Source organism: Hydra vulgaris, chromosome 13 (assembly GCF_038396675.1).
Source record: "Hydra vulgaris chromosome 13, alternate assembly HydraT2T_AEP".
In the NCBI taxonomy this organism is placed as follows: Eukaryota; Metazoa; Cnidaria; class Hydrozoa; order Anthoathecata; family Hydridae; genus Hydra; species Hydra vulgaris.
The window spans coordinates 29,090,001-29,104,139 of record NC_088932.1 but is presented as its reverse complement, the minus strand read 5'-3'; the positions used below and the strand labels follow the sequence as shown (position 1 = coordinate 29,104,139).

Here is a 14,139-nt window from a genome sequence, read left to right as displayed (position 1 = left end):
TATCAATAATATTTATTACCACTATTAATCTAAAAGTTTTTTGTTAATATCTATTTTTTGTTAACATTTTTTTGTCCGAAGTTATTATTATTATTTTTTTTTTGTAAATTTTCAACTTGCAAAAACAAGTCTGCTCGTTACAATAACCACGAACAAAAAAAAAACCTGTACTTTCTACGGTTCAAAAAAAAGTGTTTTTGGTATTATGACCCAAAATTTACAATGTGCGAAAAGTAGAAATAAAAAGATAAAAAGAAATAGAAAAAAAAATTTTTTAAAAGTATTTTTAAAATATTTCTGTGAACATCCCCCCTTTTTATGTGATCGTCCATCTTTCACAAAACTACGTAATGTTCAAATACAAATAAAAATGTCTTTATTTTTGGATTTTATTTTGGATTATATTATTTTTTATTTTTTTTCTTTTTTCTGACATTGTACACACTAAAAAAAAAAAGGTAGAATTTTCTACCTTAGGGTAGGATATGTGATACACCCTTAGTAAGGTATAATTTTCTACCTTTTAAGGTAGAAAATTATATTAAAAACAATTATTTGTCATACAATTTTCTAACTTAAAGGTATAATTTTCTACCTTATAAGGTAGAAAATTATACCTTACTAAGGGTATATCACATATCCTACCTTAACTAAAAATTTCTACCTTTAATTTTTAGTGTGTATATCAAAAGGAACAAGAAATATCATTATTATTATTTTTAAAATAATTTGCGCTTTATTTTCCACCCTAACATATACAATTTTTTAACTATGTATTAGATCTTATATAAGATACAAAATGGCCAACCCATAATATTCATTTGTTTACAACAAGTCGAACTAATCTCAAGTTAAGGAGATGTTTTCTGAAAGATTTGTTAATAAAACAATTAATAAGAACATTAGAAATAGTAGATAGTTTTGAAAATAAAGAAGCAATTGTGACCAACTCCATCGGAATAATAATACGAAACAGTGTGAAGACTCCAACAACCGTGTACGGTGTCCAAGTTACAAAAAATAATAATGCCGATAAGAAACATACTCTCAAATGTTCTTTTTTCAAAGTATACATTGGTCTGGAGTTTTTATTTCGTATATAACTTGTTTTTTGCTGAGTAATTGCTTTTTTGCAAATATATGATGCGCATGTTATAACTAATCCTGGAAAAATACTACAAAAAATGAGTATTGTTAAAATATAGGATAGTGAGTTTGATTGCGTTAGTTTCCAATCCAAGGAACAATGTTTTTTATTGAGATCTATTTCATATTTTGACCAACCAAATACAGGAAATGTTGCCCAGCTAAAACCGTAACTATAGCAAAATAGTATCAACGTTGCTTTACACCATACTTTGCTGGAAATTTTTAAATAAAAATGTCGCCAGAAAATAGGATATTTAATGGCAGCTGTTCTAATTAAAGAAAGTACTAATAAATGAGTTATACTTGCTATTGATAGACCAAAAACTGCATAACTGCCAGTAACGCACAATGGAGTTTTTTTCAATAAAGGTTTGTCTGACATTACTATTTCAGGTATTAATCCGATTATTGTTTCCAACAAATTTGCAATTGATATGCTAATAACAACCCAATGTGTTAGTTTTTTTCTCTTTACTTTATAAGCAATAATATAACAGGCTATCGTGTTTAATATCATTGAAGCAATAAATATTGTAGAAAGAAGTACAACAGATGCTCTTTTATTATTCAACATCGTCAACACTCTAAAAAACATTAACATACTATAGTTTTAAACTAATCATTATGACAATATAAGATAAAAATGTCAGATTTTATAGGTAATAATTTTACTACATCTTAAGATCCAAAAGTATATAAGTCTGTAATATTAGACAGAGTAAAAAGAAAAAATCAGAAATAATAAGTTATATTAAGTATATATAAGCATACAGAGTTTTTAAAAAAAAATTCAATATTAGGAGTTTAAAGGCTTAAAAAAAATATAAAAAAGTTATTATAAATTCCGAAATTCGCTTTGAATAATTAATGAGCACAAAGAATGACAAAAAAAGATATTTCAAAAGTATTTAAAATTTTTCTATTTTTTAATCGAAGAATATTAACAGCTATAAAAATAAGAATTTAAAAAATGTGATAAACAAAAAGAAAATTATATAAAAACAACAATAAAAAAAAATACACAAAAAAAGTGGTAAAACAAAAATGAATTTTTGGGGATTCACTCTGCAAGTGATTTTTGGGGATTCACTCTGCAAGTGATTTTTGGGGATTCACTCTGCAAGTGATTTTTGGGGATTCACTCTGCAAGTGATTTTTGGGGATTCACTCTGCAAGTGATTTTTGGGGATTCACTCTGCAAGTGATTTTTGGGGATTCACTCTGCAAGTGATTTTTAGGGATTCACTCTGCAAGTGATTTTTGGGGATTCACTCTGCAAGTGATTTTTGGGGATTCACTCTGCAAGTGATTTCCTGATGTCAGTTTTGCCACTGTCATAATAAACGTATTGCTTTCTATAAAAAGGTTTTACCAAACATTTGTTCTGTGTCAAAAGGTTTTACCAAACACTTGTTCTGTGTCAAAAGGTTTTACCAAACACTTGTTCTGTGTCAAAAGGTTTTACCAAACACTTGTTCTGTGTCAAAAGGTTTTACCAAACACTTGTTCTGTGTCAAAAGCTATGCTAATATCTATAAAAATACTTATTTTTATCAAAATTAAAATTATCAAACTATTTTAAAAAATTAAAAAATATTATAAACGAGATAAAAAGTAAGAATATCAGAAAAACGACTTTTTTTGATTGTAATATAAATGTTATTTGTTTCTTAAAAATGAGAATTATTTATGCAATGTGTTTATTGTAAATATTTGAAAAAGCAAAAAAAAAAAAAAAATGGAAACATTCCTTGTTCTACAAAATTAAAAATATGCATCGGAGAAGCGCTTAAATAATTGCATAAATTTTATTACAACTTTGGTGCTTACTTCATCTATACCTACCTATGCTTAGTTCATCTACGTCCTTAAAACACCTACGTCCTAAAGCACATTAAGTATACTTAAACATTTGAGCGAATTTTGGGTTCATTTATTGTTGTTTAACGTGATTTTGAATTTAGTCATATATGGCTTGACGCTAAACTTACCGGGTTTTAGTTAAAGACTAAACTTAATCCTACTCTAAAAAAAAACTATTAATTCATTTAATATATTTATATTATTAAAGTTAATTGTTTTTAAAAGAAAATTTGTTATTAATTTTTTTACCAATTACTACTTTAACGATATTTCATGTTTTCTTTGTGTCATCTTTTAATTTTAGTAATTGGTTTAAATAATGAGTTTTTTTGGCAAGATTATTAACACTATATAACGCAGTTTTTGTTCTTCGATTCAAAATGCTATATTTTAAATAATTACGTCTAAAGATTGTGGAAGCAACTAAAATGAACTTTGATTTTTCAATCACAGTTGAAAGAAAATTCTATTTTATAAAGACAGAACAAGAAAAATTTCATGTTTTTATTTATTTTAGTCTCGTAAGAAAAAACAATTGCATATTTGCATATATTGAATAGATAATGAAATTATATAATAACTCAAAAATCTTTAGTAATAAGTAGATTTTCTAGATTTCCGAGTGTATTATAAATCACTTTCATGAAGCAGCCGCTATATGTAGTCTCTCATAATGCTTTTGTTATACTTTCCTCGATAACGAGGTTTTAAGTCCAATATATCTTGATGAAAGTACTTGTTTTTGCTCTTCTGATTAAGCTCCTAAACTAAACTGTCCCCCTCGAGCTTACTGAGATAAGCATCAACTTTGAGTGACATTCTGTATCTCATTTTGGCATAATTCTTTATGAAAAAACTCCATATAGTTTTCAGTCTTGTGATTACTCAGAAAGCCATAACCAACTGCACAAAACATATCCAAGCCAATCTCTCTGTCTTGTTAGAAGCTTTACAAACCTGTCACATTCTATGATATTCTTGATCATTGGTACTACATATCAGCTCTAACCTCAGAATGCTTTGGAAAAATATCTTGGAGGTAAATTAAAGATACTGACTCTTTGTCAAGAACAGTGACATGTTGTTTAATGAGGCCTAACTTGATATGTCGTGGTGAAATAAGCATTTTCTGAAGTTCTATCAGTGACTCCCACGTCTCATTGCTTTTGTGCACACAGAACTTGATATGGTGTGACCAGTCAGACATTTTTGTGATAATGCGCCTTTATGTTATGGTTATCGCAGAGACTTTGGACACAAGAAAATTTTATGAAATCATTTGAAAGCTCTTAAGGAACAACAATATTTTAACTTCGCATCCGTAGTTATTATGTTTTATGGAACTCAGCAACATCTTGACACTGGTGTAATCTTCGTTGAGATGCACAGAGTAAGCCATTGGAATAAGCACGTTGTCGTTTTGCTGTTAAGCTGCATATGTTTACAGCTCCGAAAGGAACGGTCTATAAATGTTCACCCTAATTAAATGTGATACCAGTAGCCTTAAAATGACCAGCAACTTTATTGCAAAAGTACACCCCATCTTTCTGACGAAAGAAGTTAGAATATGTTTGGTAACGCTTTCTCTGATTTGTGACTTCTACATTTATTCAAAAAATTCCACTGTTTGAACCTGAAAATCAGAAGCTCGACATTCAATTTGGTATGACCTTATTTCAAATTAGATCTTTGAAATCTTTTTGTTAAAGAAGTATGACCTTCTCTCCTCAACCGCACCTACAAAACTTAGTTTGTATCTCCAATATTTTCCACGCTGTTAAAGTTGCTGCTTTCTTCCAAAAATGGCTGGCTAATTATTCTTAGTGGAAGTGAGAACAAGCAGCTCGGAACTAGGACATTTAACAAATAAATATCGGAATAAACAATTTAGACGCATTTGTGTCTGAGCGACGTTTTTTAAATCAACATTGAAGAAGTAGCATTTGCTTGAGTGGTTTACGCCGAATTTGCGCGATTATAAACTTATTGGGTCTCTTTCCTCCCCTATACTAACATGTCACACAACACATATATCTAGCTATAAACATTTGAAGAAAATTTCACATATCACTTAATAAAAGTTGTAATATCAAGACGACAGTTATAATATCAATATACGACAGGCATGCCGAAGTATGCTTTGTAGGCGTTGCGCATTTTACGACTTGCTTTCAAACAATACTTTTTCGATCTTGTCTTATAAATTACCCACTAACGTATCAAAATACATCTGAAGGATTCAAAAAACCTCTTGATGCCCCATTCTAAGTAAATAATTGCTCTGCAAATACTATTCGTTGTTGTATGTATGTCGTAGAAAATTCTGGAAGTTTCTTGAAAATTCCTATTCTCGCATTATTATAATGCTTTTGAAATATTTGAAGAAAAGTGCCAGATGCTTGTTTAGTGTTTTTTATTAGTAAGATTTGCTTCCAGTACTCAAATAATAGAAATTGATTAAAAAGTTCAATAGAGACGTTATCAATTATTTGCTTAATTACTTTAACTCTTTTGAGTTGATTCGTTTCTTATAGTTTGATCAACTGAGATTGCACTATTTTTGCTAATTCTAGTTTTCTTTCTTTTTTTACAACTTTAATAAATTTACAATTCATTGCGTTACAACTTTACGACATGGTAAAATAGAACATTTGAAATATATAACGTAAATTAACAAGTTTAACATTAAATTTAATAAATAATGTTTCTTTTTATAAAAACTAACAGTGTTTTTAAAAAAAAAAAAACACCCTCTTACACCTCTCCCAGTTCCGAAAAAAAGAATTTAAGTCATCGTTCCTAATGTCCCTAATGAATGGGTTTTCCATCAAAAAAGTACTCCACCTCATATTGTTCAATTTGTTGATAGGTTTATTAACTTCATCAGAAAATTTTGTTTTTTGTAAAATACTTTATTTAAAATGTACAAACTCATTTGAAGTAGTTCTAAGTTTTTACGGGTTCAAGTGTTGAACACCTGAATAAATTTGACAACCTAACAAATGGTACACAAAAAAAATTAAAATATAAACTAGACAATTTTCTTTTATTTCTTAGTTACTTTATAACAAGAACATCTTTTTTTGATTTAAAGATGTAAAGTTCTTCCCTATTTATCATTTTAGTTCTAACGAATCCATCTCTTCTTTCTCGGACATAAACAATGGCAGACGCATTCGTAACGCTCTTGACGCAGTGTTTCAAGCAAACATTATTTTAGTGGATTTGCAAAGGATCTATATAGACATTTTGAGCTGTTTGTTCGAGTATTGCTTATTGGTTATCTAACGGACCATTAGTCGATGCCGCTATAAATGACAATTTAAAATTTCCGCCATGTTAATTATGGCTAGTCATTAGCTAGCCAAATTTTGACAGCTGCCACTAGTGATCCACTAAGTAACTTATGAACAAAATCACAGTGGACCGCTCAAAATGTCTATAATAAGTCCACTGAAATTCCGCCATAGCATTTCAAAGAACTTAGGGATCTCAGCTTCAGAAAGAAACATGTAAATATTGGTTCATAACAATCTTTTAAATTCCAAAATTAATTCTCGAAGATTAGTTGCGTTAATCTTAGGAGATGTTCTTTTCCAAACAGTAGTGTCTCTTAGCTCATTATTCCTTCTAGTTTGTAAAATCTTATCAACACCAAAATTTCTTTATATTTTGTTAAAGATAGTCAAGAGTGAAATCAGAATACGCTCACTGTGGCTGTACTAAGCCCTAGTTCGTATATATGGTGTAAAAATGTTCATTGACTGGGAGTATTTTAAGAATTTTAAGTTCAAGCAAAATGTGCCTTGGTGCGTCCTCCAGCAGATGTTTGGTAGAAATTTTAAATTAAATTTTAAAACGAAGTTTTGACACTAAACTCAACAAACATCTTCAAGAACTATTTAAGGTTATGATTTCTCGTCCACAAAACATCTTCAAGATCTCCAACTCACTGTGTTTAAGGTTATGATTTCTCGTCCACAAAACATCTTCAAGATCTCCAACTCACTGTGTTTAAGGTTATGATTTCTCGTCCACAAAACATCTTCAAGATCTCCAACTCACTGTGTTTAAGTTTATGATTTCTCGTCCACAAAACATCTTCAAGATCTCCAACTCACTGTATTTAAGGTTATGATTTCTCGTCCACAAAACATCAAAGCTATGCCTGTTGTAAGCCAGAGAGAATGAGATAGTGAACCACATTTGAGATTTGCAAGATCCAGGAAAGGTTTTCCTGACTTAATATTATTTGCATATCTATAACTGGTATAAGCACCAGAAAATAAGCATTTTACGGCTTTCTACATCAATTGTTAGAAGATCTTCTCCATCTGGAAGGGGTTTAAGATTGTAGTTTATTGTCATATCATTTACATACTTAGGATTTTTTTTCTTTTTTAGTTATTTATGTGCTTTAAGAAGACTTTAATGATTATAAGAAGACTTTAATGATTTAAGAAGACTTTAATGATTTAAGAAGACTTTAATGATTTAAGAAGACTTTAATGATTTAAGAAGACTTTAATGATTTAAGAAGACTTTAATGATTTAAGAAGACTTTAATGATTTAAGAAGACTTTAATGATTTAAGAAGACTTTAATGATTTAAGAAGACTTTAATGATTTAAGAAGACTTTTTGATATTATAGGTCTTGTATATACTTTTTTTCTATTTTTTGTATTTAAAAAAAAGAATTTATGAAATACAGTTATAAAGTATATGATATATAAGTTTATGAATTATATGTTATTTATGAAAGATAAGTTATAAACAAAATATTTACGGAATTTTTCTTTTCTGAAAATGTATTTACAAAGTTCATCTTAAACGATAAACTTGTTTTATTCGGATAAGTTTCTACTTTAATGCCATCAATATAAAAAAACAAGTAATATTTTTTAACTTTTTTTTTTGGCAACTAACCAAAGAAAGGAGATAAATTATTTTTACAAAAATAGCTAAACTATTACCCTATAATATATATAGATCATAATCGACGCCATGCTCTTCAGGTAGCCCTGCGTATTAATTAACAGGGAAATATACTTACTCAAAGTAGTTAAGGCAAATTAGTAAAACTTAAGTTTATAATTTAAAAAAAAAATCCTTTTTTTTTACAATTATTTTTTGTTCTTTTAAAATTCAAGTTCGTATTATAAAAAAACTTATATACATTGAAAAATTAACAAATTATAAATATTTTGTAAAAGCGATAAATTTAGTAAAAGGATCAAACTGATCATGCTATTTTTTTGATCACTTATCGAAAACTTTAAATAAAACCGAAACTGATAAGAATATTTAAAAAATAAAAACATCAGAAGAAGAAGAATAATCTCCTCTATTGAAATGTGTCAAAATAAAATCCAATTCATTTTTCAGTCGTTTTATTTCTATAAAAGTTTAAAAGAGAGTAGTAAATATTTGTTGTTTTTTATTTGCTATCGTAATAACTCCGGAACCATAATTCGTTCAAAAATAATTTTACCCCCTGTCTCGTAGAAAGTTTTATTTTAATACCAATTACATAATTTTTTTTTCATTTTATAGTTAAAAGTTAAACAAAAAGTAAGAAAAAATATTATAAAATTTTTTCTAATAAAACTGTGAATTTTTAAATTAGGTACCTATGTGAAATAAATTATTGTATTTTCTCATGTGTTAGTTCCGGGTTCTTCCTATAAAAAGTTATTTTACAAAAATGACTCAATGATATTTATTAATTATTCACTTTCAAGATAAAAACAAGTAAAAAGTCAATGAAGAAGATAAAGTAGCTGCGTTAAATGATAAGAAGAAAAAAAATACTTCAATCAGAAAAGCTGCATTCAAATATAGCATTCCATTCTCAACTCTAATAGGTCGCAAGAACAACAAAAATGCTAGCTGTAAAGGATCAACAACTGTACTCTCACAACATACAGAGTCAATGAGGTGCATGCGTTTAAGTTCCTATGTGATTAGCGTTATGGTATAACACGAAGCGATGTCACAGACTTCGTATGTGTATCATGACCTTCTTTGCACAAATCAATTAGTCCTAATTAAAAACGGTAGGCTTGGCAAAGACTGGTTTTATGCATTTAAGTACCAATGGTCTAAAGAAATTTCCACAAGAAAAACTTACAATTTAGCATCTGCCAGAGCCGCTTCTTGTACGCAAAAAATAATTGATAATTAATTTAAAGTCGTCACTAAACATTATCAATTATCTAGTAAAACTTCTGGTTGTCACATTTGGAATTGCGATGAAACAGGTTTCTGTGGTGATCAAGGCAAAGCAATTAAAGTATGTCGAAAAGGTGCAAAGCGTGTTTTGAAACTCACTGGTAACAATGAAAAAATCCATTATGCAGTTAACAATTGCGGTAATGCGAATGGATACTTTACACCACCATTCGTTGTAAACAAAACTTTAGAGTTGATTAGGCTTTAGGTGGTCCGACTAACACCAAATATTCAATATCTGGTTCTAACTGGATTGAGCATGACACATTTATTGAATGATTGAAAGAAGTTACGACTTTCAGAAGCTACAACGCTTCTGAAAGACCTGAATGTTTCAACAAAACGTTTCAAAGATCATGCGTAACTATAGTAGTTTGAGATGTGCAGTCTTTTAGATGTGCAGTATCTTTCTACCATTCTATGAATTACTTCAACCTATTTAAGTAGAATAATACACTAATCTCTTAAAAATTGATCAATATATTGATCAACATATTGATCAATATATTGATCAATATGTCGATATATATATCGACCATATATATTGTCAATTAGAAAATTAGTGTAAAATGATTTTAAAACGGCTGCATTTAAATGGTTAGCTTTGCAGGCAAATTTCTTACTTCTAGCCAGCAGTGTAAATGTCTCTTAAAAAGATGGTAAATCCTAAACGAAAATAAAGCTTAACAGGCTAGATTAAAGCCAAAACAAGTTCAAAGTTTTCAGCCATAAACGAAAAAGTTTCAACTACGTTATTAAACTCATTACAAATTGCTTTTATTTAATCCAGCGGCAACAGCCGTGTTGTTGTTTGCTTTAAATAACATGTCTTCTAAATGTTCTTGAGACTCCTCTGTTAAAAATATTGTTTGATTTAATTCACACCAATACACAGCTAGCACACATAATTTGGTAAATCAACCTAGAACGTACAAATTTTCAAATATTCTGTCACCCATTTCCTTGCTCTTTAACTCTATTCTTTGTTTTTTAGTAACTCTCAACTTAATAGTGGTTACTTGCAACCCAATGTATATACATATATATATATATATATATATATATATATATATATATATATATATATATATATATATATATATATATATATATATATATATATATATATATATATATATATATATTGGGTTATATACGTTGAATCAACATTGGATTATACACTTTGAAACAGCGTTGGGTTTACATACGTTAGACCAATGTAACTGTACAAACTGTTTTTTATTCCGTTATTAATTATCTTTTCATTGATTTCATTGATTTCATTGATAAACGCATGACATTAAAAAAAAAATGAGAAAAAAAAATGATGTTCACGATGATTTTACATATGTTGGCCCAATGTATGCAGGGTACCATTGAAATTTGCTTAAATGTGATTGAATTCTACACATGTGATTGAATTCTACAATGTGATTGAATTCTAGCAGGGTACCATTGAAATTTGCTTAAATGTGATTGAATTCTACACAATATATTGGCATTTTTAAAACCACAAAAAATGAATTTAATATTGTTTGTGTTAATAAAATCCAGCTATTTCATAATGTTTTTGTAGGATTCTGGATCTTTTTCTGCATTGCAGAAAGAATTTTATTATTGATGTATCTTTTTTTTCAGCTTTTTTAGAACAAAAACAACTTTAATCTAGATCAATAATAAGTAGACGCAACGTTTTTTAGTTGCGTGAATGTTGCGTGAAAAGCTTGATGATAACAATTCGATGATTTTTATTATTTTTTTATTGGATGTTTTCATTGTTTTTTAACTTTAAAAATTAAACATTCCCAATTTAGGTTAGTCAAAATTAAACATCTCAGACAATAAAACTTCTGTGTCACCTTGATTCAATTTTTTAAGCACCCAGCGGGTACAATACGTTCGTTAGATGTTTTAAAGACCTCGCGCGGATTTTTGACGTCTTTAGGACGTTGCACAGTGAGTCAAAATCCATAAAAAACTCCCTATAAAAAGTTATTGCTAGAAAATAATTAATTAAATTATAATGTAACTAAATACCACTAAAAGACAATAACAAATTTTTTTGTGAATAATATTTAAGGTTTCACCAATTTATACGTCTTTTTCCGAGACATTTATTTCATTTTATTATCGGAAAACTCGTTCAAAAAAGTCTCGCTTTAGTGTCACTCTTTTAATATTGATATGGGTAAAAACAGTTCAAAATTTGAAGTCATATAAAGTCACATGTTTAAGATGTTTGGTAACTATTAATAACATTTTTGACAATAAATTTTAATTACAGATTTTCATTACTGAGATCTCAAAAATGTGTCATAAATTGATTTTTTTAAATTAGTTTAATTATAAGTTTAGTTTAAAAATTAAAAGATTCCACTAGATTCCATGGTAGTTTTAATATTTTCCCATTAATAGGTATATATGAAAGAAGATTAAATAAAAATTATTTGCCCCTAACTTGCCCCAACTTGCCCCAATTAAAATAAGACCTTTTAAATACTTCGTTTTTTTTTGTATTTTCCGTTTTTAATTAAAACTTGCGTATAAAGTAGCGAACAATAGTTCATGGCTTACATTTATCACAAAAATAATACATTTAGTTACTATTAGTAAAAAAACTCAAGCAGATGGTGCTAATTATTAATATATTCATAATTATATTGTAATAATTATACTAATTATTCTAATTATATAAATCAAATCATAAGAGTACTCTAATTAAACGAATCATAAGAGTACTCTAATTTAGAAGAAATTTAATTCATTGTCGTTTAGTAGAAGAGCTTGCCAAAGTTTTGTTTTAAATTGGTTAAGCGAAGGGAGTGTTTTAAGATCATCGATGATCTTAAAACACTCTTTTCGCTTGATCATTTAAAAGTGATCAATGATCATTTAAAAGTGTATTCCATAATTTAGGTTCTCGATTTGTAATTGAGTATTTAGTGGCTGAATAATAGGTTTTGGATTAACTAAAGTTATTTTTTGAGAATCTTGTGCTGTATATATGATTTATTTTTTTAAATATTGAGTAAAATAAAGGCGGTGCTGTTTTTTTATCAATTTTAAAGATAAATATAAGAATTTGATGAAGATTTATTTTGAAAACATTTAATATATTGAGTTTACTAAAAATTATTTTTGTATGGAGTAGTCGACCTTCATTTGTAATAATCCTAATAGCATGTTTTTGTTTGCAGAGAGGTTTATTTTTGTAACGTTGGTGTTGCACCAAGCAATATTTGCATTGTTAAGGTAACAATGTATAAATGAAAAGTATATGTATTTTAAACAAGATTGGTTTAAAAACTGTTTAGCTTTATACAGTATACCAATATTTTTTGAAACTTTATTCTCAAATACATTTATATGTTCTCTCCAATTAATATTTTCATCTTGAACTAAGCCCAAGAATTTTAACGACATTTTCTTTTTTATTAAATTATTATCAATAAAAAGATTCGGTTGTTTCAATGGAAGATTTTTTTTAGAAGCATGATAGAATAATATGTATTTAGTTTTATTAATGTTTAAGGATAGTTTATTGGATTTAAACCATTGACTTAATTTATCAAGTTCTTTGTTTACTGTTAAAAATAAAATATTATTATTTTCATTGGAATAAAACAAGTTAGTATCATCGGCAAATAAAATTGAGTTTAAGATATTAGAAAAATTATTTAAATCATTAATACAAAATAGAAAAAAGAGGGTTCCTAGTATTGAACCCTGGGGAACACCGCATGTGATAGTCATATTATCCGTTTTTCCACCTTCGTATAAAATATATTGCTTCCTGTTAAACAAGTAACTTTTAAACCAAGCCATGTTTGAATTTCTTATACCGTAGATTTCGAGTTTGGATAAAAGAACTATATGATCAAATGTATCAAAGGCTTTGCTTAGATCTATAAAAACACCTAAAGTATACTTTTTTTCATTAAACCCTATAAATATATCATGTACAAGATGTAATATTGCGTGATTAGAAGAATGACCAGATTTAAAACCAAGTTGTTTATTGTATAAAATATTTTTTTTTTTAAGAAAGAATAGAGTCTATTATGACATAATTTGTTCTAGAATTTTTGAAAAGCATGTAGGAATTGAGATCGGCCTATAATTAGTAACGTCATAAGAATCACCTGATTTTAAAATTGGGACAACTCTAGCAATTTTTTAAAGATAAACTAAATATATAAAAGAGTGGGATTGTAATGAGTTTTATTGAATTAATAATGATGCTACTACTTATATTGTCAACTCCTATATTTTTTTTGGCTTGATTAAAGAAACCGCGACTAATAACTCTTCTTCAGTAAGTTTTTCATTAGACATAATATTAGTGTTATTAGAAACCAAGTATGCATCAAAGCTGGTTTGTGAGGATTCAATTTTTGATGCTAATGAGGGACCAACAAATATCTATATTCTATTGAAATAAATATCTATGTTCTATTGAAAGTATATATAGGGCTCTATGAAAAGATTGCGATGACGTATTGCCATCTTCATCTTCTTTGAAATAAATAGACAGGGGTCTATTTATTTCTTTATTTTATAAAGATCATTGTAAATAAGAAAAGTTTGTATTTTATATTGTATTAAAAAAACGGTGCTTGTTGACAAGATTTTAATGTCTTCTTTGTTTTACGGACATTTTTTTTCTTGTATATATGTATGTTGATTATTGTTAAACAGCAAAATGAATAAAACACATTAAAAAAAAAGTTTAGACGTGAAAAAAATACACTTTCTCACTAAACATTTTTTTGTAGCTATTTTTATAACTTTTTTTTTTCAACCGAACAAATTTGCACGAATCAAACAAATTAACTCACAAAACATTGCAATTATTGCAAAATAAGAAAAAAAAGTTATGAAAATGCTGTATTACA

The 14,139-nt window shown here is 28.0% G+C and overlaps 1 protein-coding gene across 2 annotated transcripts in view; it reads right to left on the bottom strand.

Annotated features, from left to right (window-relative positions):
- Nucleotides 1–741: 741 nt before the first annotated feature.
- Nucleotides 742–14,139, bottom strand: part of LOC124815466 (opsin-3) — a 19,729-nt gene continuing 6,331 nt past the window's right edge. Inside the window, exons 1-2 of one of the 2 annotated variants that reach the window (XM_065815258.1) lie at nt 2,522–2,683; nt 742–1,733 (exon numbers count right to left, since the gene is read on the bottom strand). In XM_065815258.1, the coding sequence (XP_065671330.1) occupies nt 818–1,723 (906 nt within the window). In that variant the 5' untranslated portion in view covers nt 1,724–1,733; nt 2,522–2,683 and the 3' untranslated portion in view covers nt 742–817. Of the gene's footprint in view, nt 1,734–2,521; nt 2,684–14,139 lie in introns of those variants that run through there. The other variant, XM_065815257.1, reaches the window with a different exon arrangement.